At 36.9% G+C, this 24643-nt stretch overlaps 2 protein-coding genes and 1 pseudogene across 3 annotated transcripts; 1 reads left to right on the top strand and 2 right to left on the bottom strand.

The window, feature by feature from the left end:
- Positions 1–7388, bottom strand: LOC122324750 (annotated as a pseudogene).
- A 909-nt stretch (positions 7389–8297) lies between these two features.
- Positions 8298–17619, bottom strand: LOC122356470 (NACHT, LRR and PYD domains-containing protein 1b allele 5-like). Its single transcript, XM_043255238.1, is given in 11 exon segments — positions 8298–9857; positions 9935–9981; positions 10569–10742; positions 11840–12013; positions 12492–12918; positions 12921–13016; positions 13019–13894; positions 13897–14372; positions 15227–15346; positions 15702–15823; positions 17367–17619. Coding segments are annotated over 10 exon segments (3021 nt in total). The 5' UTR covers positions 15806–15823; positions 17367–17619; the 3' UTR covers positions 8298–9330.
- Positions 17620–19751: 2132 nt separating this feature from the next.
- On the top strand, positions 19752–24643 carry LOC122360767 (caspase b-like). 2 transcript variants are annotated; one of them, XM_043261700.1, is made up of 8 exons: positions 19752–19832; positions 21819–22092; positions 22278–22423; positions 22967–23140; positions 23225–23474; positions 23578–23676; positions 23943–24052; positions 24158–24643. In XM_043261700.1, exons 2-8 carry the CDS (start codon positions 21828–21830, stop codon positions 24266–24268), a joined length of 1155 nt encoding a protein of 384 aa, XP_043117635.1. In that variant the 5' UTR covers positions 19752–19832; positions 21819–21827; the 3' UTR covers positions 24269–24643. The 2 variants fall into 2 exon arrangements, with proteins under 2 accessions (XP_043117635.1, XP_043117589.1); XM_043261654.1 differs by lacking the exon at positions 19752–19832 and adding an exon at positions 20726–20784.

The following is a 24643-nucleotide window of genomic DNA, read 5'->3' as shown; positions in this document are numbered from 1 at the left end:
GTCAAACAAAGTGTGAGTCTGTGATATAATTGTGAAAGGTTTGACAGTTTCTCTTTTAGCTGCAGAAAGCTCCACAGCTTGATGAAGGTGAAGCTAATGCACTGAGCACCACTGGTTTTCACATTTTCATTCAAACACCTCACAGACATTTCTACAACTTCAAACAGCCTAGTGCTCAATATTTAAGTGAAGACAATCAATAGCTGTACACGTGTACTGTACACGTATAACTTCATATAACTCATAATTTGACATTTATTTCTATACATCTCAGAACTGCAACTTTATATTGTAATCAGACTTTATCTCACAGTGCAACCTCATAAGTACTCTACATCTTACATTTACAATTGTGACTATAAACTGATGTCATAACTGTGAGAAAGTTGCCAATTAAAGATATATAAATTGCAAATAACTTTTAATTGTTTTGCTCCAATGTGTAAATGGCATTCTGTATGTGTCTCTGTTGATCCTCACAAGAGGTTGTTAAATCTGACACAGAGACACTGAAGCTTGAGGATAAACCCCAAACCCAGCGTAGAGGGGTTCAGTGAATGTGGTGTTGAATGTGTGTAAGTGTGTGAGTGTGTGTGTGTCAGAGACGCTGTAGAAGGACAGAGAGCCGGCCGACCAGTCCAGATAAACTCCTACTCTATTAGAGCGGGATGAAGGGCCAAATACGTCTTTGTTATTATTATTGTACCAGACAGTATAAGTTGTATCAGAACAGTAAATACTCCAAGACATTTCATTGAGACCAAACCAACTGTCAATCCCACTTTTCCTGTTGATTCCTTTATATGACACCGCTACATGACCCGAGCCTTCCCATTTAACCTCCCAGTAACAGCGTCCAGTGAGACTCTCTCTACACAGAACCTGCTCCCGATCATCAAACCTGTCTGGATGAACAGGATACGGCTGATGATCTTTAACACATGTAATTTTTTTGTAGTCTTTGGATAGGATGAGTTGAGTGTGTGCTGTGTATAGATCCAGTGTGAGATCACAGGCATCTGAACGCAAGGAGAGAGATCACATCATCTATGATATTATTAAATATGCACAGAAACATTTGTGTATGTGTGAGCACTTACATTTTCCTAGTCCTGGTTTGATTCTAAAATGTCCTCCATAGTCAAAACTGAACATAGACACACAATACACAAACAAAAATATTAGGCTATGAGGAAGACTGTTATATTTGCAAATTTTTGCCTTCCCACTCTATTCTCACATTGGTCTTGGTTATATAGTTATTGTATTAATTTAAGCTCCAGTGTTTTTTAGTATATGCCTGTTTTGTTTCCTGAAATACTGTGGTGCTCTCACTACACAAAGTTTCTTGCCATCTTTTGTGTTCTTTTTTATAGCAATACTACTACTAAATAAAACAATGCTAATCAGGTCCACAAACTACAAGGCAAAGAAAATGCTCACATAGATTCAAATCAGATATAACAGTGGTCTGTGAGGTCTGTTTTACCCAAGACCACTTTTAGGTGACCCAAATTGCATAACTGTCTACATACTTGAGTTTCACCAGTTTACAGTTTGGATCCTCTAGCCTGTCGCTGAGCAGCTGGACTCCTGAATCTCCTGGGTGATTGTAGCTCAGATCCAACTCTCTCAGGTAAGAGGGGTTTGAACTCAGAGCTGAAGACAAATAACCACAGCCTTCCTCTGTTATCATACAGCCAGATAATCTACAGACACACAAAACACATGTTTATCTGTTAATGTCTCTATATCTACAAAAACACCCTGATTGCAACAATGTTTGAATATGTATGTTCTAAGATAATCTAAGCCTCCATATTTTTTGTGATAAATCCATATTATTTTTGAAGTTGCCTAAGTGTAACAAATGTAACCTGTTTCTATTTTTTAGAGTTGCCCCCTAAGAATAGACTAATCACTAGTTACTTGGTGGATTTAGCAGTATTAGCAACTTTACATGGCCTCTCTATCTAATGTTAATCTAAAAAAATGTGGGCTATTCAAGTATCTGTGTGAAGGCTGAACAGCAGAAATCACTACGGGACAGATGTGCTTATCACCTCCTACAATACTTTAGTCATTTTTGGTCATACCGGTACATACACATACATATTTTAAACTTGTAAAACGTTTTTTGTGTGCACTTTCTATGCCTGTTTTGTTTCCTGAAATACTGTGGTGCTCTCACTACACAAAGTTTCTTGCCATCTTTTGTGTTCTTTTTATAGCAATACTACTAAATAAAACAATGCTAATCAGGTCCACAAACTACAAGGCAAAGAAAATGCTCACATAGATTCAAATCAGATATAACAGTGGTCTGTGAGGTCTGTTTTACCCAAGACCACTTTTAGGTGACCCAAATTGCATAACTGTCTACATACTTGAGTTTCACCAGTTTACAGTTTGGATCCTCTAGCCTGTCGCTGAGCAGCTGGCCTCTCTATCTAATGTTAATCTAAAAAAATGTGGGCTATTCAAGTATCTGTGTGAAGGCTGAACAGCAGAAATCACTACGGGACAGATGTGCTCACCACCTCCTACAATACTTTAGTCATTTTTGGTCATACAGGTACATACACATACATATTTTAAACTTGTAAAACGTTTTTTTGTGTGCACTTACAAAAACAACAAAATGTAATTTTGTAAAATCATGAAAGCAAACAGGATGTGAATTCTGTCATCTCTGACTATGAACTTGAGCATGAAACACTGTGTATCTTTGCATTAGACATTAAAACTATATCTATAGAGAGTCAAATGTCTACTTTCTATGAAATTGATTTATTATATTATAGTTTACTTATTTAATTAGTTGTGAAAAAATTGTATTGTAGTTTAGTTACTATATAGTTATACTAAATATATTGCATAATAACCTTCAGGTAATGTGGATTTTTGTAAATTAATTTAGTGATTCAAGTAGTTTTACCTGCACAAAATAATGAAATTTTTTATGCACAAATTCATAACAATTTATGTACTATAAGCATAGATTTATTCAAAGTAGTAAATCTGATAATTCATGAAATTTCATAAAGCTCCCTTTACGCTGCAAGCTTATGTACTGAAGTGTGAACTGGCGTTCTTCTTGCCGAGAAGATACCTAAAGCTGCACAATTGGAGTCAAGCTTTTTTTTTTTTTTACTGCAAGAAAGTTTGGAGCATAGGCCGACTGTCACATTGTCTTGAAACTCTGCCTGAATATGTGCCCAAGGTACCCACCATGCCTTTTTGCAAGGAGGCAAAAACAGCCTTGGCGTGCTGTGTCCCGTAAGAGCTTTGCGCATATACGAGGACCGCACCTGGAGTTGTGGTAAGCTTTATGTGTGTGCTTGTGTACTTGTTAGGCTTATTGTAGACAATTAAAGACTCATTATAATGGTCTATTAAATGGTTTTGAATTATTTATTAATCTACTGGTACTAGAAAATCCTTAGTCGAGGGCAGCACTAGTTTTTTTCACACTCAGTATCTGCAGCTGACAGTTTGCATTCTTCAGTCCATCAGAGAGCAGCTTTACTTCTGTTCCCTGCAGGTCATTGTTACTCAGATCCAGCTCTATCAGGCCAGAGTTTGAAGATTGAAGAGCTGATGACAAACTCTCGCAACACTGAACAGTGATATTACAACCTGCAAGGCTAAAAGAGATTAAAACAAATGAAAATTTCATTCTTAACGTCATTCTACAACTGGCATTGCAACAATATTAGCTTAATTCCTTTAAAATAAATTCAACTAATTGTGATTTAACACTCACAAAGCTTTACTAAATTTGATCACAGCGGTATCAGTCTTCTTCTTCCTCATCCGATGTGTTGTATTTCTTGAGGTCCAGCTCATCCAACACTTCCTCTGACATCTGAAGCATGTAGGAGATTGTTGAGCAGTGAGCAGGAGAGAGTTTCTTCTCTGAGTGTTTGTCTGATTTCACAAACTCCTGAATCTCTCTGGACAGAGTATAATCTTTCACTTCCAGCAGACAGAGGAAAAGATTGATGGATCTTTCAGTGGAGAGGTCATGTCCATCTCTGATCTTCTCTTTAATGTACTGTGTTGTTCTCCTGATGCTCTCTGAGCTGTTCACTGTGTGTGTCAGTAGATCCTGTAAGAGTATCTGATTGGACTCCAGTGAGACGCCCAGCAAGAATCGGAGGAACAGATCGAGCTGTCCATTCTCACTCTCAAGGGCTTTATCTACTGCATCTCTATGCAGATTATGTATCACATCACAAAACTGCAATGTATCAGTACGTATTATTACATAATGGTAAAAGACATAGAAAGCAGCAAGAAACTCTTGAACACTCAGATGAATGAAGCTGTATACTTTTCTCTGATGAATCACAGACTCCTCCTTAAAGATCTCAGTACAAATCCCAGAATACACTGAGGCATCAGTGACGTCTATGCCGCTCTCAATCAGGTCCTCTGCATAGAACATTACATTACCTTTCATAAGCTGTTTGAAAGCAACTTTAGCAAGCTTCACAATCACTTCTCTGTAGGACTGCAGGAGTTTCTCTGGATCTCTTTCTTCATACTTCTGGTTCCTCATGTTGATCTGAATCAGCAGGAAGTGTATGTACATTTCAGTCAGAGTTTGAGGGATTTCTGCACTCAGATCTTCTTCCAGGAACTTCTGAAGCACAGTGGATGAGATCCAGCAGAAGACAGGGATGTGGCACATGATGTGGAGGCTTTGCTCTTCTGATGTGTGAGATTATTCTGCTGGCTTGATGCTGGTCACTGATTCTCTTCCTGAAATATTCCTCCTTGTGAGGTTCATTAAATCCTTGAATTTCTGTCAGACGGTTGATGTATTTGGAGGGGATCTGATTGGCTGCTGCTGGTCTGGAGGTGATCCAGATGAGAGCAGAGGGAAGCAGCTCTCCTTTCATGAGGTTTGACATCAACACACTCACTGATGAAGTCTCAGTCACATCACAAACTTTCTGATCATCTGAAAACATCAGTGTGATTCTGCTTTCATCCAGACCATCAAAGATGAACACAACTTTACACTCCTCATAGATCTTTGAGTACAGATCTTGAAGTTCAGGATGAAAGTCCAGCAGAAGTCTCTGAAGACTGTACTGATGATCTCGGATCAAGTTCAGCTCTCGAAATGGAAGCACAAACATGAAATCTACATCCTGATTGGCTTTTCCCTCTGCCCAGTCCAGAATGAACTTCTGCACAGAGACAGTTTTTCCGATTCCAGCGAAGCCTTTAGTAAGAACAGTCTTGATCTGGTCTTTCTCCTCACATCCTGGTTCAGGTGAGGCTTTAAAGATGTCATTGCAGTCAATAGTGTCTTGTGAGTGTTTTGTCCTGGCTGTTTTCTCCATCTGTAAAACCTCATGTTCTTCATTCACTCCTCTCTCTCTCCCTTTATGATGTAGAGATGTGTGTAGATCATATTCACAAATGTTTCTTTAGCTTGGAGTTTGATTCCCTCAAATAATTTCTCATGTTTCTTCTTCAAACTGGTTTTGTGACTGTCTTTAACTCGCTGCAGGTCTCCAGACTCAGATTGTGTTTCTGCCCTATGGCTTCACCTTTGTCCTGCCTGACATGGGTCTGATTGTGAGATGAAGTGGATGGCACAAATAGACTCTGGTCATGTATATCTTTACCACTAAATTTGAGAGAAAACAACAGAAAAAATACAATTACAACGACAGCTAAAGGCCATCTGCTTTTGATGCCCTTCTTTGTACGTCTATGTTGCTTTTACAACATTTTCTGCTCCACAGTATGTCCACACATGTCAATAAAGCTCAGCTTAACAAATTCTGTTTTTGAAGCATTTGGAACTTTAGTGTTATTTCACTGAACTTATTAAGTCCTTATTCATCTGTGATGCACTAGAGTGTTTGTTTATACTCACAGAGGGTGAGGGGTCACAGTTGAGTCACTGAGTCTAGGGGGTTGATCCATGGACCTGTTACTCTTCAGAGACACCCTGCTGGGTTCTGGAGATTCTGATCTCTGTCGCTTCTTTCTGGTGGTCCTGACAAAAGACAAACAAAATTTACAAATATGTATTTTAAAATGTGATTAAGTGCCATGAGAACTGCTGCAATACAAAGTTCTTGGATTGATAAGATGGGTAGAGCCTAGAAAATACTCGAGTAAGTACAGAAGTTAGTATATTAACCAAATTCAGGAAAGAGTTTATGAAACAGATGAGTCTTTAAATTTTACTTTGCAAGGGTAACAGAAGAACCTTGTTTAAATAGGTTTTTGAAAAATAACTCCACCAATGAGGAACAATGTCATCGAAGACTCTCTATGATGGTCATCTTAAAGTGTGACTCATTTACTGACTGCAGGCTTCTGGGTTGCACTGTAAGTTACTTGGGATAAAAGTATTTGCTAAATGCAAAAATGGCTAGTGTCTTACCTTGGGTCAGAAGTCATTTTTGCATTACTTGATGTAGAAGTTTGCTCCAAGGATCCGTTAATCCTCACAGGTACAGGTTCTGGAGAGTTTGATTTCTGTTAAACTTGGTGACACTGACAAATAACAAACAAACAAAAATGTCATATTAGACCAGCCCACTGTTTGTCCTGTAATACCGCAATAAAAGGTTCAGGGAGAGAATATTGTTCACATATTTTCATAATCTGCCGTAGAGTCACTGCAGGAAATTACCTTTCCCATAATAGAGATTTGTCCATAGAGCACTTAATATATTTCTGCTAAGATTTAGAACAATAAAAACAGACTTGATAGAGAGCAACTGCTGTTCAATCCAGAAAAGAGAGCAAGTTGCAAGATATAAACAGTGAGTGGGTTTCCGTTTGATTTACATGCTTACAGGAACTAAACGTCTGAACACAGTTTGAAGCACTATAGTGCATCGTGTGTTTTACTACAGTTTAGTATTTCAAATGTTCGTGTGGTCATTTCAGATGTAGCAGAAGTTTAGTATTTAGGGATGTTTTTTGTACAATTTAACAATAGGCTATAACCACGCTTAAACAGCGAAGTGAAAGTAGGCCGCGTCACTTAGCTTTTATTAATAAACAAACAATTGTTGTTTTACTGTGAAGTGTGTGTATATATAGATATAGATATAGATGTATGTAATGTACATTGAAAAGTGTTATAGTACAATTATCTTTCCTTTTTAGACCGTTTTTGTCAAACGTTCGACGTCACAGATGTAAACAAAGCCACAAGACGGCTTTGATACCGAAATACTGTAATAATTATCCATATATGTGTAGTCTATACGAATGCAAGCACATCTTAGCAACATGTCTTGATGTTTACAAGAAAATTATTTTCTAAACTTACCATATAATACGTGGCCGTTTGCATACACGCGTTCAAAAAGTACGTCACTGTTTCTTTCTGCTTTCACTTTCGTTTTCCAGTTCGTTTTCCACAACGACATATTTTACAAATAAGAGCACACACACATACATATACATACATATATATATATATATATATATATATATATATATATATATATATATATATATATATATATATATATATATATATATATATATATATATATATATATATATATATATATATATATATATATATATATATATATATATATATATATATATATATATATATATATATATATATATATATATATATATATATATATATATATATATATATATATATACATATATATATATATATATATATATATATATATATATATATATATATATATATATATATATATATATATATATATATATATATATATATATATATATATAAAGGAAACAAAAAGCTTTTTACGTAAACCACTTGGACTTCTTAAACAGCGTTTAATGATATTTTATTAATAACAATATTATTAATAATATTTATTAATAATATTATTCTTTATTGGTTACAAATATATTTTAACATCAGCTTGACATTTTTCAAATTTTAAGAAAACGTATAATTCCATTTGGCTTTATGAATATAGTAACTATATTCATAAACTATATGCTACTATAGTAGCAGTTAAAATAATCAGATCAAATATAAAACTCTTATCATCAGCAAATGACACACATTTTAAAATAATATCAGTCTCTACAAAGTTAGAAATAGAAAGCATAGCTTCCTGTTATATAATATGATTGAGTAAATATTTGTGATTTAGTACATTCCTAAAATAAATATTTTATTATTAAATATTTCAGGAAATACTGTATAACGTATTCAGAAAATACACATGAAATAAAGGAGAGCATAGAGTAGATCACCTGCAGCACTGAATCTGAATTTTACAGATGTAGCATAACAGACAGTGAAAGTGATTCACCATGTGCAAAGATTTATTGAATAAAACCAATATATCTGTATTAAACCATGCAGCTGTTACATTGAAAATATTTTCACCTGATTCGACCATGAAATCAATAATTTTCACTTTCACTTTCAGCCAATTAAAATCAGCTTGATTCAGTCCAATTACTTTATATTTTGCAATATGAAAACAACACACAGTTAGCTTACTTGACCAAACTTTTTGACAAATCCAAAAGAAATATAAAACAATATAAACAGAAAACTGTAAAATCGCAACATTACGTGTCAAGGAAGCAACAAAACAACATGCAAACTACTTATAATTGTAGTTTTAGAAGTCTGTTTTCACAGTACAGACTCCAGGATTTATAACTGCATCCAAACCAACAATTGTTCCCTCCTTTCCTGCTGAGTGCTTTATAGGTCACTGCTATATCAGCCTTAGCTCCTAGAAAATAATATATTTATAATATGAAACAATGCCAAGGTCTCTGGAAGAGGTCTGGATAAGTGATAAGTGACAATGTCTTACATCAATTATATATAACTATAAAATTATAAAATACTGTTCTTTAAGTGCAACTCACTTTCAGATTTTACGGAAAAGTGTCTTAATTTTTACATTCCGTGTGTAGCAGCGTAAACAACTCATTGGCAATTATTACAAAATTATTTAAAACATAAAATACATTCACTGTTACAAGTTAATTATGAATGAACTACTGTTACAAAAAATGCAGGTGCATCTCAATAAATGTTGTGGAAAAGTTAATTTATTTTAGTAATTCCACTCAAATTGTGAAACTCTTGTATTAAATGAACTCAATGCACACAGACTGAAGTAGTTTAATGCCGAATTCAGAATGCACAATTTAAAAAGTAGTAGGGTCACAGATCTTTTCACTGTAAGTCTCTGCAGGACTTTAAAACAGGAAGAATCGCCGACAACTTTGTCCTGGTCCACAAACAATGTCACCACAACCAAACAAACGTGAGAAGAGACAAGGATACAAGAAGCTATTTGTGTGTCTGTGCTTTCAAATCTGACACAAAGACAATGAGGATTCATAAACCCTGAATCCAGCGTAGAGGGGTTGAGTGAATGTGGTGTTGAATGTGTGTAAGTGTGTGAGTGTGTGTGTGTCAGAGACGCTGAAGTACGACAGAGTACCAGCTGACCAGTCCAGATACACCCCTACTCTGTTAAACAAAGGTGAAGGGACACCGATGTCTATGAACTTATTATCATGACAGACAGTAAATCTGTTATTAGAGCAGAACAGAATCCATGACTTTTCATTGCGTCCAAACCTACAGTCCCTCCCTCCTTTCCTGCAGATTTCTTTGTATGACACTGCTATATAAGCCCATCCATTCCATTCAACCTCCCAGTAACAGCGTTGGGACAAACTCTCTTCACACAGAACTTGATACCAAGCATCAAATCGCTCTGGATGATCAGGATACGGCTGTTTCTCTGTCACATGTGTGATCTTCCTGTTCTCTTCAGACAGCATTAGATACGAGTTTATGGTGTTTAGATCCAGTGTGAGAGTACAGGCATCTGAACATAAGAAGACAGAAACATTTCTAAAAAACAACACTCAGTGAAGCGTGGCATGTATGTGTTTGTAGACCTACACTTTTTTAGTCCTGCTGTCTTCATCAGCTCTCCTCCATGGTCCACGCTATAAACACACCAATACTTATTAAAGCTGACACACATTAGTGATGTTAGGTTCTTGAACGAATTGTTCTTTTGGGCTAATTTTCAGTAAGAACCGTTCTTGATTCGATTCACAAATCAAACTGAATCAATGCATGGCATGAACTGGAAATATGCTGGTTATGACTGCTAATAATTGAAATTTTATTAAACCTGCAAAAACCTTTTTTGTTAAGTGAGGTAAATAACTTTTTTAGAATAGTTTATTGGCATGCATATTATATTCTGAATATTCTTAAATTCTTAATTAAGTGATATCAAGGAGTGTATTCTGGTTTATTATAATAACTATTAGATTATAGGCTACTATATTGGTCAATCAGTACGTGAACCACAAATGAAATCATAAGAATTATATGGCAATAATTAGCAATATACTTTCACAAAAATAAGTTTAGTTATTTAAAAGTTTAAAAGAAATGTGTAGAGACATCAGGAACTAATGAATCAGCTTTTGAATCTGTCTGAAAAGAACCATTCATAGAAATAAACCTGACTTTGCATCACTAATTCACATCAAAGATCAATGTATTATTCTTCCAAACATACTTGAGTATCTTCAGTTCATAGTTGGGATCCTCCAGTTTGTGTTTGAGCAGCTGCACTCCTGAATCTCCTGGGTGATTGTAGCTCAGATCCAGCTCTCTCAGGTGTGAGGGGTTTGAACTCAGAGCTGAAGACAAATAACCACAGCCTTCCTCCGTCACCATACAGCCTGACAACCTACAGACGTACAGAGTGAAGATGTCTAAATTTCAAGTTAAGGAAATCAGACTCAACAATTCCATTACACAAAGCTTAGCTTTCTATTACAGTTTAATTTCAAAGATTTAAATGGGCAGTAAGAAGGGGCTTTTAACTCTTCCCCTGCCAAATACATGATTGTTTCTTTGCACATTCACCGGCATACTCTGGGGCACTACTACATAAATAATATAAACAATAAACACCATATAAATGAAAACTGCATAGTGTTACCGAGTTAAATGGTAATCCAGGAAGTGGTAAAGGGCTGTGCAAGCTTTAGGAGTGCTATTGGAAGGGATCTACTGCATCTTTGCTTTAGTAATAATACTGAACATGATCCCAATGTAGTATTTGGAAAGGAAAAAATGATACATGTGGGAGTACGTTAGATATATATTCTAACCAGGCAAATTATGGCAAATTGTATTTTTCACATGTCTGTGCAAATTATATTACAATAGCAGAATGCAGCTATCTGTTAAAAAATTATATTAGGTTCGGAGTCATACACATGACATGGAAGGAAAAAATAAATAAATTGTGCACACAATATGTTAATTAGCTTCCTCAATTTACTAAATCATGCACTCAATGTAATAATCTGTGCTTGTTCTAGATGAATAGTCTGCACTAAGTAATAATTAGCTGTAGCCTGCTTCCTGTCCGTGTACGCATTGTCATGAACATGTTGCTGCTGTGTTATGTCATGTTATGTTATGGACATTTTAAATGTGTTTTATTTTGAGTTGAGAATGAGTTATTGCAGCGTTGCACTGAATCATTTTAAGTGAGAGGCATCTACATCACATACTGAAAATAGGAGGCAATATTTTACCTACAATGAGGGAACTAATTAGTAAATTGTGCACTCTAGTAAATCTAGGAACTAATTAATATATTGTGCGCATGATTTAGTAAATAAAGGGAACAACTGTATATATTGTGTACACAATTTAGTAAATCGAGAGAAATTATATATACTATATTCCTTGAGGGCCAAATATCCAAATGTGTCATTCAACATGTTCAGTAATTTTATACATGTTTTATATATGTTCAAATGTTCTTCAGACCTCAGTATCTCCAGCTGAGAGTTTGGACTCTTCAGTCCATCAGAGAGCAGCTTCACTCCTGAATCCTGCAAGTCATTGTTAGTCAGATCCAGCTCTCTCAGGACAGAGTCTGAGCATTTGAGAGCTGATGACACAATTTCACAATGCTGAGCAGTGAGATTACAGCCAGGAAAACTGAAATAGAGTAGAACACAACTTTAAGCAATATTTCTGAAGACATGTACCAAACTAACAATAGTCAGTAGTGGTAGTAACTCTCATGCAGCAGGGATGGGGAGCATTGATCCTGGAGGGCTGGTGATTCTGCAGCATTTAACTTTAACCAAATCAAACACACCTAGACAAGCTTATTAGTGTCTTCAGGATACTGGTATCAAACTTTATATTAATGTCATTTTGTTGAAACTGTACCATCATAAATGCTAGTACCATCATAAATAATAGTTCTGTCACAAATCTGTCAGCAGTCAGTATTAATACCTATCAAGTTCAAGATTATGGGCTCTGAATGTTGGTACCACAGCAAAAAAATGTTAAGGGCAATCGCTGAACTATTTTAAAATAAAAACACTGAGACAATTTTAATGCTAACAATAATAAAATATATTAAAAATATTAACATATAGCCTTTACGTAGCTATCAATAACTTACAGAGCTTTTCTGCAGTTGATCACAGCTGGTAACAGTCTTCTTCTGCCCTCATCTGAAGTGTTGTATGTCTGAGCATCCAGCTCATCCAACACTTCCTCTGACATCTGAAGCATGTAGGCAATGGTTGAGCAGTGAGCAGGAGAGAGTTTCTTCTCTGAGTGTTTGTCTGATTTCACAAAATCTTGAATCTCTCTGGACAGAGTCTGATCTTTCACTTCCAGCAGACAGAGGAACAGATTGATGGATCTTTCAGTGGAGAGTCCATGTCCATCTCTGATCTTTTCTTTAATGTACTGTGTGGCTTCTGTGATGCTCTCTGAGCTGTTCTCTGTATGTGTCAGTAGATCCTGTAAGAGTCTCTGATTGGATTCCAGTGAGATGCCCAGCAGGAACCGCAGGAACAGATCCAGGTGTCCATTCTCACTTTTATGGATGCATCTACTGCTCCTTTAAGCAAATTATGGAGCGCAAAAAAGGTTAGTGTCTTCATGACTGTGCATAAATTGTAGTGAAAAACATAAAAGCTGCAAGAAACTCCTGAACACTCAAATGAATGAAGTTGTAGACTTTTCTCTGATGAATCACAGACTCCTCCTTAAAGATCTCAGTACAAATCCCAGAATACACTGAGGCATCAGTGATGTCAATGCCGCTCTCAATCAGGTCCTCCTCATAGAACATCACATTACCCTTCATCAGTTGTTTGAAAGCTACTTCAGCAAGTTTCACAATTACTTCTCTGTTAGACTGCAGGAGTTTCTCTGGATCTCTCTCTTCATACTTCTGGTTCCTCATGTTAATCTGAATCAGCAGGAAGTGGATGTACATTTCAGTCAGAGTTTGAGGCATTTCTGCATTCAGATCTTCTTCCAGGAGCTTCTGAAGCACAGTGGATGAGATCCAGCAGAAGACAGGGATGTGACACATAATGTGGATGCTTCTTGCTCTTCTAATAAGTGAGATGATTCTGCTTGCTTGATACTGGTCACTGATTCTCTTCCTGAAATATTCCTCCTTCTGAAGCTCAGTGAATCCCTGAATTTCTGTCAGACGGTTGATGTATTTGGAGGGGATCTGATTGGCTGCTGCTGGTCTGGAGGTGATCCAGATGAGAGCAGAGGGAAGCAGCTCTCCTTTCATGAGGTTTGTCATCAACACACTCACTGATGAAGTCTCAGTCACATCACAAACTTTCTGATCATCTGAAAACATCAGTGTGATTCTGCTTTCATCTAGACCATCAAAGATGAACACAACTTTACACTCCTCATAAATCTTTGAGTCCAGATCTTGAAGTTCAGGATGAAAGTCCAGCAGAAGTCTGTGAAGACTATACTGATGATGTCGGATCAAGTTCAGCTCTCGAAATGGAAGAACAAAAATGAAATCTACATCTTGATTGGCTTTCCCTCGGCCCAGTCCAGAATGAACTTCTGCACAGAAACGGTTTTTCCGATTCCAGCGATGCCTTTAGTAAGAACAGTCTTGATCTGGTCTTTCTCCTCAGATCCTGGTTTAGGTGAGGCTTTAAAGATGTCATTGCAGTAGATTGAAATGTCTTGTGAGTCATATGTTCTGGATGTTTTCTCCATCTGTAAAACCTCATGTTCTTTATTCACTCCTTCACTCTCCCCCTCTATGATGTAGAGCTGTGTATAGATCCTGTTCAGGAGGGTTTGATTCTCTTGAATTTTGATTCCCTCAAATAATCTCTCATACTTGTTCTTCATGCTGGTTTTGTTCTGGTCTTTGCATGTCTGCAGGTCTGTAGTCTCCAGTGCGTGTGTCTGTAGGACTGATTTTTTGTTCTCCTGCCCAACGTGGGTCTGATAATGGGATCTAGAAGAAGAGCTGATTGTATCTGTGCCATCCATTTGGCCCCTGCGAAAAGACAATTACAGGCATTGCAATGATGCTTACAGACCACCTGAAATGTATTTCACCCTGATGTTTAAAAGTAGCATTGCATATAAAAGTATGTTTATTAACTGAGTAAAATCTATAGTGTAATTAGTTATAATTAATTACACTATTTATAATAATCTGAGGCAGGGTTTAGAATATTGAATATGATTACGAAGTGCATATTTTGATTAACTAATTTTATGTGAATTTAATGTTTTTTATTATTCATTATTTATCTGAGATGCACAATATAAAGTTGAATTCAGGGGGATTCTCAATGGATGCTGTGCTCTTCAGAGACACACACATTAATGCTAATTAATGAACCTTATTGCTAAGTGCTACGTTTTGTATCAATGTATACAATAAAGCCACAATACCAACTACCAATAAGAGGTTTCCAGCCGACAGCAATTAAATTGCCTACAATATGAGGTAAATCCTGTTGAATCCTGAACTCTTGTGCATGTCTATTTGCTTGACTGACAGATATACAGATCGCTGATCACACAACCTGTCGTGTCTAAAAATGTTCTCCATGACAACGCAAAGGTTAAAGCAGGAATCAATGCTAAGAATGTTTTCTGCTAGCCCAGTGGTTTAAAATTTTACTTCCCCCGCCCACATTTTCACTGGCCCTGACGATAAAAAAAAAAATTATGTTATCATTTTTGCTGTACATTTATATTTAAAAATAACAAACTTGAGCCTGTGACGTAACACCCCCTTATAGTAGATTTAATGTTATTTACTTATTTACTTCAATGTTATTTACATAATTACTCAACAAAGAAACACAAAAAAATAAGCAATTAAAAGTTTATACTGACGAATGATTAGAGGGCACTGGTTCCATGCTGAATTTTGGCGGGTTAAAATCCATGGAGTTGTTACTCTTCACAGACACACCACTTGGTTCAGGAGAGTTCTGTCTATTCCTTTTGTTGACACTGCAAAAAAAAAATGTAAAAATGAATACATAAAATATATTTTCATAAATTTTACACATAACTGTTTTATAACTTGTATGAAGTACAGGTTGTGTGATATACAGGTGGAATTAAAGTACAATACTAATGGCTTCAAAAACAACATTATTATTGTCATGTTAATGGCATTTTGAGATGAAGCATAACACATACAGGCTTCTGTAATTCACTCTTTATATAAAAAATAAATCTGCCCAATTGAAAAGTGTGATTTTGTGTCTTTGTGTCATGGGACACCACCCACAGGCTTCTAGAACGCTCTGTATATTTAATGAACAAAACGCTCTGGTTAATGCAGAAATAGCTAGTATCCCACCTTTGGTAATCATCAGAGTCCACTGTTGTATTATTGAAGGCAGGAGACGATGAACACCATTTCGAGGCAGTGTCCTCCTCTTCTCTGTCTTCATGGAAACTCATCCTGGAGGCCCGGTGCCCCTATTCTCATTGCAAGAGTAAGAAGAGATTGATTTTAGACCTTTTATGTAGAAACGTGAGTTTAACCTTTTGAGTTGTTTGGTCCAACATGTGGGATTTTTATTTCTGTAGGGAATCCCAGCATATGCTCCATAACTTCCAAATTCAAACTGTGAAGTATGCTATTTAGAACACAGCCTATCTGAGCTGTATTTGTTCTCCTAGAATCTGTGTTTTCATTGATATATGGTAGAGGGCGATAGTACACATCTTCTGGACTGAATTTACAAAAATTAAAATGAAACAACCTGCTAAAATGTAATATTCATGCAAGTGACTTTTTCACTAATTCACATTTTTGTTGTTTACATGGAGATGATACAGGCATCGTGTTCGAAAGCTTGTGTTCTCGGGCCCCCGAGACATTCGATGTTCCCAAACAATCACTGAAGGAGGAAATCTTATTTTCGGTGGTCAGTGTTTGCTTTAGTTGGGCTTTTGACTCGACTTTAATGTTTGACTGTTGTGAGGTAGTTAGACAAGACGAGAGAAAAGACGATCAGGTAATGGGATTTACATAATCCAGATGTTGTTGACATTTCATGGTTGTGACAGAAACATTAACATTAGGATTTTAAATATTCTAAAGCTATAAAACCTAGCAGAGCCTGTCTGATAGTGACGCTTTAGAGGTCCTTTAGAGTGACAGCTGCCCCTGATATTACCTGATTTCACTACATGTTAGTGAACGTCTGACGGTGTGGACAAAAAGAGGGGACACGCCTTTGAAACCTCATGAAACATGCTGAAAAACAACCTTGCTTCGATATGTGATATTAATATATATTGCTTTTCATAAAAAAAAATTAAAAAAATTTCATTAATTTTGAAGCATGATTTAACTGTGTCGTCTGTTATACGCAGACTCTGGCTCCAAATGATGTCATTTCCGCAAATGTTTGGGTTTATTTCCTTTAGGAAGGAAACGCCGCCCATCTCCTCTACAGTCTGTGATCGTGGCGCATAGTAACAGTCTCTAATGAGACATCTAGATATACAGGACCCGTGGAGTCCCAGACAGTTCAAGTGCGTTTGTTGTCGTGGTGTTTACATGCTTTTACTTTAACGATATGAGAACTATGGCGTGGTAAACGAAATGCATTATAAGTCCAGTACAGCTGATTACAAATAAAAAGGGCTTGCGATCAAAATCAAATGTTGATAGTGTTTCTGCGCATTAAAGCTGTACGGGCAGAGAGATGATCAACATCACATTAATTGTGTTACATGTCGACACAAACACCAGCACATGAACGACATACGAATTATTATTAACTGGTTTATTTAACGAGTGGCTAAAATAATCAAATGTCGACGTTCCTGCTGTCAAATAACGGTGTTCCTGAACGTAAAGCCCAAAAAAACAGATTAGCAGACTATGTTCAGCATATCTATGACAAGCAGTACATTTCTCTGCCGTGTGGTCGTCGTTTGTTATTTATATGCGTATATGTATTTATTACGCACGACATGACAATACATGAGCAACACGTTTTGAACTTACCTCAAAATACGAGGCCGTTTAAATACACAGGTTTAGGGTTTAGATGCGCAGAAAAGTAGCGTTCTTGCTTTCACTTTTGATTGGAAGCCTTGAAGGACGCTGCGAGGAGAGGGTGATGTCACACATAGGCCCGGATGTTTTGCATCTCTCTCTTCGCCTTATTATCTCTCTGGCCTTATTGTGTCCCACTCTGGAGATCTTCGATGTGGGCAGAAGGTGGTCACTGTCGCTATCAACCCACCCTTATAGGCTGCTTTTCTCTCAACTAGTTTGAAAGGTTCCTCTAGTGGCCCAGAGCCTCATTGCATTCTCAGCCCACTCAGCATGGGTAGACTGTTTCAAACTCACTTCATATGGGTCCCCATTGGTGTCCACGAAGAAAAAAAAAAATAAGGATTAACTTTACTGAATCAAGTTTTGGCAAACGTGAGTCTTGTACCTCTCAGATTAGGGAAACTATTTACTAATAATAATAATAAATCAGATGCTGCAGATAGATGTAGTCCTTCTCTGGTTGTCTCTGACATGCATTTTTATTATTTATTTATTCATAAAAAAAACACAACCAAACCCTCAATCATAAATATGACAAAAAAATAGTATATTTATTGGCCATATTATCATTTTATTAAAGACAAAGTTATTTAAATGCGAAGCTCTTCTTGGGCGTTGCAAATGAAAACAATCAAGAAAACGAATAAAAGCGTCCGTTATCGTGTGTAAAATTGTATTTAACTGCAAATACTCTGTGAAAATGTCATTGTTATGTAATAGTTATGAGACGATTTGTAACTGCACTTGGTGAGCTAATAAAATATTCAATATAAAAATTTTGAAATGCTTCTGGTCTAATCAGATTTAATTATCTATGCTAAGCTAAGCTAAAAGTGCTATAGCCAGATATTAAAAATATTGTGGCCTATACTGGAAGGATATTGCAAGACTGCAGTATCACACAACTCACATTCACCATACGTTCAACACGTTCCCTCTTTAATAATCAAAAGACTTAATGTTGCAATACACAACATTTTTACAATTTTATTTCAGCATGAAAAGCACTCGTTGCGAGTTTGCTAACAATTTTCTTCCGTCTTTTACAACACAGCCAGTCGAATCAGCACATCGCAGTGACTCCTTTCTCTGTACAGCCGGTGTGTTGCTGTTAAATGTCTTATATGAACACCAAATAAATACTTTCTAACCTGCTCAGCAAGAAAATGTATGGCTTCAAATGTGCTCAATCAAACAGATGCGTTTTTAATGTGGAGTTTTAGAAAAAATGCATCTCATGAAAATGACTCCCCACAAGTTTATAGAGACATTCATGAGATCGGGTGGGACATACAGAAAGAGACGATTTTAAATGATTATTTTTGTCCAGATCAATCAAGTCCTTTTTCAGACAGAAAATGGATGCAACTAAAAACTGAAAAAAAAAAGAGGCGCAGCTAGAAAGCTTCTGAGCGTATGTTCATATCTCATGAAGGAGGTCTGATGTGGATCAGTGTGTATTTATCACATAACAAACATCTCTCTTTTTCTCTCTTTCTGAAGAAGAGTTCAGGAGCAAACATCTCTACAAGTCTGTACGAGAACATCTCCTGTGATACAGCCAAGAAATAATGGATGATGAATGATAAGGTATTTTCATGCCAGCAGTTACCAGGGATTTTGGGGACTGGTGAATATGGAATATATTTAGAGTTTGTTAGGTTGTCCTTCATTTTATTCTGGTACGTGCTGCTTGTTTCTGTCTTTGAGGCGTTTGTGTGCTGTCAAACTGGTTTGCTGGTTATTATTCGGTTTAAATGCATTTGTGCATGAGTAGGTTTTCACAAAAATAAAAATGGGGTACCCAGTTTTGCTGCAGGCTCTTCAGGCTCTTCGTCTGAACAAGTTATGTGCGGCGTTTAAGTTAGGCCTGTAAACAATCTCTTTGATGCACTGCAGGAAACACACTTCATGTTCTAACAGGACTTCATATCAAACATAGTTTTGTTGTTACAACCTGCCCCATGCAGAATGTTCAAAAATAAGTAAGACCCGATTTGAACTAAAGTGTAAAAACTCTCCTCGTTTGACAAAATATGGATAAGCTAGAAGTACTGTTTTAATCTTTTTCCTCTTTATTCAGTAGCATTAACTTACAATGAAAGATGTCTTTCCTCAGGAATATTAAATGCTTTCCTAAAAGAAAAAACTCTAAAAAATTTAAAGCCTTGCTTATAAATGCTGATATTTGTGCAAAATAAAGGATCAGCTATTAATTGAGAATCTGTTACTGATATGGTCTGGTTCAACAGTATAGTTCAACCCAGTGACAAGAAAACACACACAAAAACCAGAACGACCCTCCTGAAGTCCTCCCAGTGCTTCCAAAGAGCCAATCAGAATCATGAGCAATGCTTTTATTCAAACCTCTAAACCAGCGCAGACACACAGAATCTTTGTTCAAGCAGAATCGTAAGTACAGTCATTTGCCTTTTATACAACACTTTAATAATACAGATTGCTGAAAAAGCAGCTTTATAGTAATGTTTTGGTAGATAAAATCTTTAGATTACTATAACGCTGCTTTTTCATATGTTGCAATGTATTGCGATACTGTAAGCAAGATGATATTTTGAGATAATTTCTTATTTTAGGAGTAGGAGAATAGGATATAATGGTAGGAAAACTCATTTAGAACACACCACCATATGCAAAAAAAATTTAATCATTTTCTATATACGTATAATTATACGTATATGTTATTATGTTTATGTTATGTTTATGGTATGTTTATTCCAAGCATCAAACAAGCATCAACTAGAGAGACTGCAATCAGCTTCAGTGGCCGTATCGGAGCCAGACTGCTCCGCGATGTGTACAGTGTAAACTGTCCAAGCATTAACAGCAGGAAAGCCCCTCATACTCCAGAACAACCATGCATTAAGTGTTTCTTGGAGGATATAATGCATTGAAGAGTAATCATGCAATGTAATCTGTAAACGCAAAAACCCTGTTTCCATTGCAGTGATTTTTTTCCCTTTTTCAAATTGCAATTTTAATTTGTGCAGTTTAAAGGGTAATGGGAATGAGGCAAATAAGGGCTATATATAAATATATATATTAGGGGTGGCACGATACACAGATGTCACGGTTCGGTAAGTACCTTGGTGTTGGGAATTTGACTAGTTTACCTTTTTTCCTAATTTCATTTTTCTTTGAACTACATTTCCCACAAATCCTAGTAATTCGCCTTTTAAGATCAACTCCATATATGGCACACTACATTACCCATTTTCCCCCTGGTTGAGACCTCACTTCCTTCCTTTGTCCCTTTTTTTTTTTTTTTTTTTTTGCCTTGGTGAGGTGTGGGTGTTTGAATGGGCACCCAACCATGTCCTTGAATCCTTTCCTTAGGATGTGTTAAGTAAGTTTGTTTGGTAATTTGTATTGTTTGAATTTGTTCATTTTCACTTTAGATATTTAATCCTTATGTGGATTGAGTAAATAATGTTTAATGTAGTTGTTTATGAGTTTAATTTTCTTTTTATATTGTTTGTAGTGACCAAAAAACCATCCTTTTCATTCTGTCTATCCTGCTAATTCATCATGTTCATCATGGTAGTCCTGCACTATGTGACTTTGTTGACTGCATCTTATGCTGATTGCTAAAGATTTGATTCTTCTCATCAATGGAATAAAAGGGAGCAAAGGACACACGACCAAGTTTCTACAATTTTTAACGAACCTTGAATATTTAACATCTAATATTCAACACTTGGTACGGGGGTCACAGTTTGATCAAATTTCAATACAACAAGGTAAAAAACAACAAATACTATGCTTGGTTTCCTTTCACCTTTACTGAATCTAGAGGAAGTTTGGAGACATAGAGTCCGAGTTGACTATGTTCTCTGCCTTCATTGTTGACGCAGCCTTTCAGAGCTGTGGCCATAAAGTCTTGGGTGCCTGTAGGGGCGGCAAAAAAGGGATGGAATCAAGCTGAGGAGTCCAATTGAGCCTGCTTGGCTCGTGGGACTCCTGAGGAGCTGATGGGTAGCGGTGGGCCAAGCGGGCTAAGGCCTGGGTGGTTGTGGAGGTTAAAACTCAGGTCTGGGAGAAGTTTGGTTAGGCCATGGAGAAGGACTATCAGATGGCCTAGAAAAGGTTCTGGAGGGGAAAGCAGTGTCCTGCCAACACTGTGTACAGTGGGGGTGGGAATCTGCTGAGGATCTCCTCAATCCCGCCAACACGTCTTCCACTGAGGAAGCAGAGGCCGGGAGCCCAGGAGAGAACTTGTCACCGAGGTAGTTAAGAAGCTCCTAGGGGGCAAGGCACCGGAGGTGGACGAGATCCGCCCCGAGTACCTCAGGTCTTGTGGGGCTGTCTTATTTTAAACTTCAAAGGGAAATTCCAGTAAAACACGACAATGATTTGACTTTTCTTTTTTTTTTCTCCTAGTGACACAAAATGGACACCAAAAGAGTGATGACTGAGACACTTGAGGATCTTGTGGATAAAGAGCTCAAACAATTCATCTGGCAGCTGTGTAATGGTGTGACGGCAGGCCTTGAGCCGATTCCTCGAGCAAAGCTTCAGACGTCTGATCGCGAGGATGTGGTGGACTGCGTGGTAAAGCACTATCCTGATGACGCTGGGAAGATCACAGTCCAAGCGCTGCGCAACATGAAACAAAATGAGCTCGCAAAGCGCCTTCAAATAAAACTTCAAGAAGGCAAGGCTTTTATTTATTTTATTTTCTTTATCACTTTAGGATTTCGTATTTGTGAAGTACTCTGAAGTATATATACTGTATAGCTGTCATCTTTTTGCAAAAATAAAGATATAAATACACAAAGTTAGATAACAGTTAAGATGATTTTAATATACCTAAGACGTGAACATATTTTATGTCTTTAGGTCAGCAGCCTGTGCAGGAGGTAACGAGAAGTGCTCCAGAGTCTATGGACCTGCAGCCCATCCAGTCTGACTGGCACAGACCATGCAACATTGCTGCATGCAGTCAAGAGTTTAAAGACAGACTTCTTACACAAGAGAGAAAAGATGCAAGTATCTGTTTCTTTAAACGTCTATGAAAATAATACAGTCAGGAGTCATTATTTATTGCATTATTCCTGCAGAGTTAATGTTGTTGTCGACTTTGACTTTCCTGCACATTCATCTTAAATTGATTTTTGATTAACTATTGTCTTTACACAACATGCTGCAAAAATTGTGATATTTTATATAGATCAGTGTTTCCTGACCCTAAAGTGAATAGAATGACTCTAGAATTAATAATTTGGATGCATTACATTGATCGATGTGCCAGTGAAGGCATTTATAATGTTATAAAACATATCTACATTATTTCTATATTTCTGTATCAAGTAAAAACGTTTTAATCATTAAAGAATTCTGGTCTACATAAACCACATTTCAACATCAAAATCTTACAGACCCAAAAAATATTGTCTAAAATATTACACAGTACTTATAAATGTATTTAAGACATGTAGAAAACAAATGATTTCATGCCATATTATGTAGATGGGTCATCTGGAGTTGCTTGTGTTTTAATTCTACATAATTCTGATCTTTTTTCATAGGTTTATATACCAACGAGCAGGTCTCAGAGGAAAGGTTTAGCTCTGCTAATCACCAACATTGCGTTCGACCACTCAAGTAACAGGAACGGAGCAGAGAAAGACGAGGAGAACATAGAGTGGCTGCTGAGAGCTTTGGGCTACAGCGTTGAGAAACACAGAAATCTCTCGGGCAAGGTGTGTGAGACAAAAGTCTGGATTGGTGAACACGTATTTATATGTAAATATACTATATATGTTGTACCATGCATTTCTTTGCAGGCAATAAGTGAAGCAGTCAAGAACTTCTCCAAACATTCTGGACACAGAGACTCGGACAGCACCTTTGTGGTCATGATGTCTCACGGGAAAAGAATCGAAAATAAAGACGCCATTTTAGGTGTCCATTATCACACAAACAACACCGGAGATGTCTTCTTTGTTGAGGACATCTTCTCCCATCTCAACTCAGTCAATTGTCCCGCTCTGATCGAAAAACCAAAGGTCATTCTCGTTCAAGCCTGCAGAGGAAGTATGATATGACTTGTTTTCATTTCTTTAGTATTTGGTACTTAGCACGCTGGAAAAGTGTAGTCTTTTATGCAAAAATGTCACACAATAATTTCTTTGTCTAGGGGATGTAGGAGGCGTGTATGTTAGCGACAGTGCGTTTGAATCAGACTCCTGGGTTCACAAGGAGAAAGACTTTGTCTGCTTTATGTCCACCCTTCCTGGTGAGAAAAACACCAACCAAAAAAGCACTGACTGCAGATATGAGATATTTCTCACACCTGTTCATTGTGGTCATATTCAATGGTCCAGTAGAAGCAATTAAAACAACTTTGTGTTCCTTTTGTTGAATATATTAGTTTCACTCCATAAAACTACACAGATCTGTTATTGAACAACATCTACATTGCCCGGTGTTTCTTCCTCAAGGAGCAAAGTCTTTTGCTTTGTATTTTATGTTGTATGACCTGAAGATATTTTATCTCCACAGATGTCTATGCGTACAGGGATCCTGCCAATGGAAGCTTTTTCATCAACTACATAGTGGATGTGTTCAGCACAAGCGCTTATAAATATGACATTATGGAAATGTTCAGGAGGGTAAATGAGGATTCTTGCTAAAAGTCAACATATTCACAAGTGCACTGCTCGGTTTACATGAACAAGTTTGCTTCTCGTTACATCTAAATGTGATCTTTTTTACAGGTGGCCTCACGCATGGAGAATGACCCACGCTTCATACACGAGCAGCAAATATTGCCGTGCATCGAAAGGACGACACTTGTGAGGAAGTTCTACCTGTTTCCTGGACTCTAATCATGTGAAATCTGTTTAGAGGCAGAACATTAGATCTTAAATAGGATGAAAATTGCATAGAAACATCATCATGCCTTTGTAGTTCAGTGGTTCCCGACCAACGTTCTTGGAGGCACTCAACACTGATTGTTTTTCATGTCTCCTCAATCAATCACACTTGATTCAGATCATCAGCTCATTAGTAGAGACTCGTCTAATGAAAGCATTAGGGGCCTCCAGGAACACGGTTGAGAACCACTGCCTTAATTGATTAAAGAAAGTACATTACCAAATGTCTTATATTAAGTTTTCTGAAATGTTGCTGGACATGCAAATTAATAAATATACGTTTGTTTACATGAATTTATTAAAAATAAAGAACAAAAATGATATAAA

Source organism: Puntigrus tetrazona, chromosome 1, assembly GCF_018831695.1.
Source record: "Puntigrus tetrazona isolate hp1 chromosome 1, ASM1883169v1, whole genome shotgun sequence".
In the NCBI taxonomy this organism is placed as follows: Eukaryota; Metazoa; Chordata; class Actinopteri; order Cypriniformes; family Cyprinidae; genus Puntigrus; species Puntigrus tetrazona.
The sequence above is the reverse complement of the archived record's forward strand: the minus strand, read 5'-3'. Positions and strand labels throughout refer to the sequence as shown.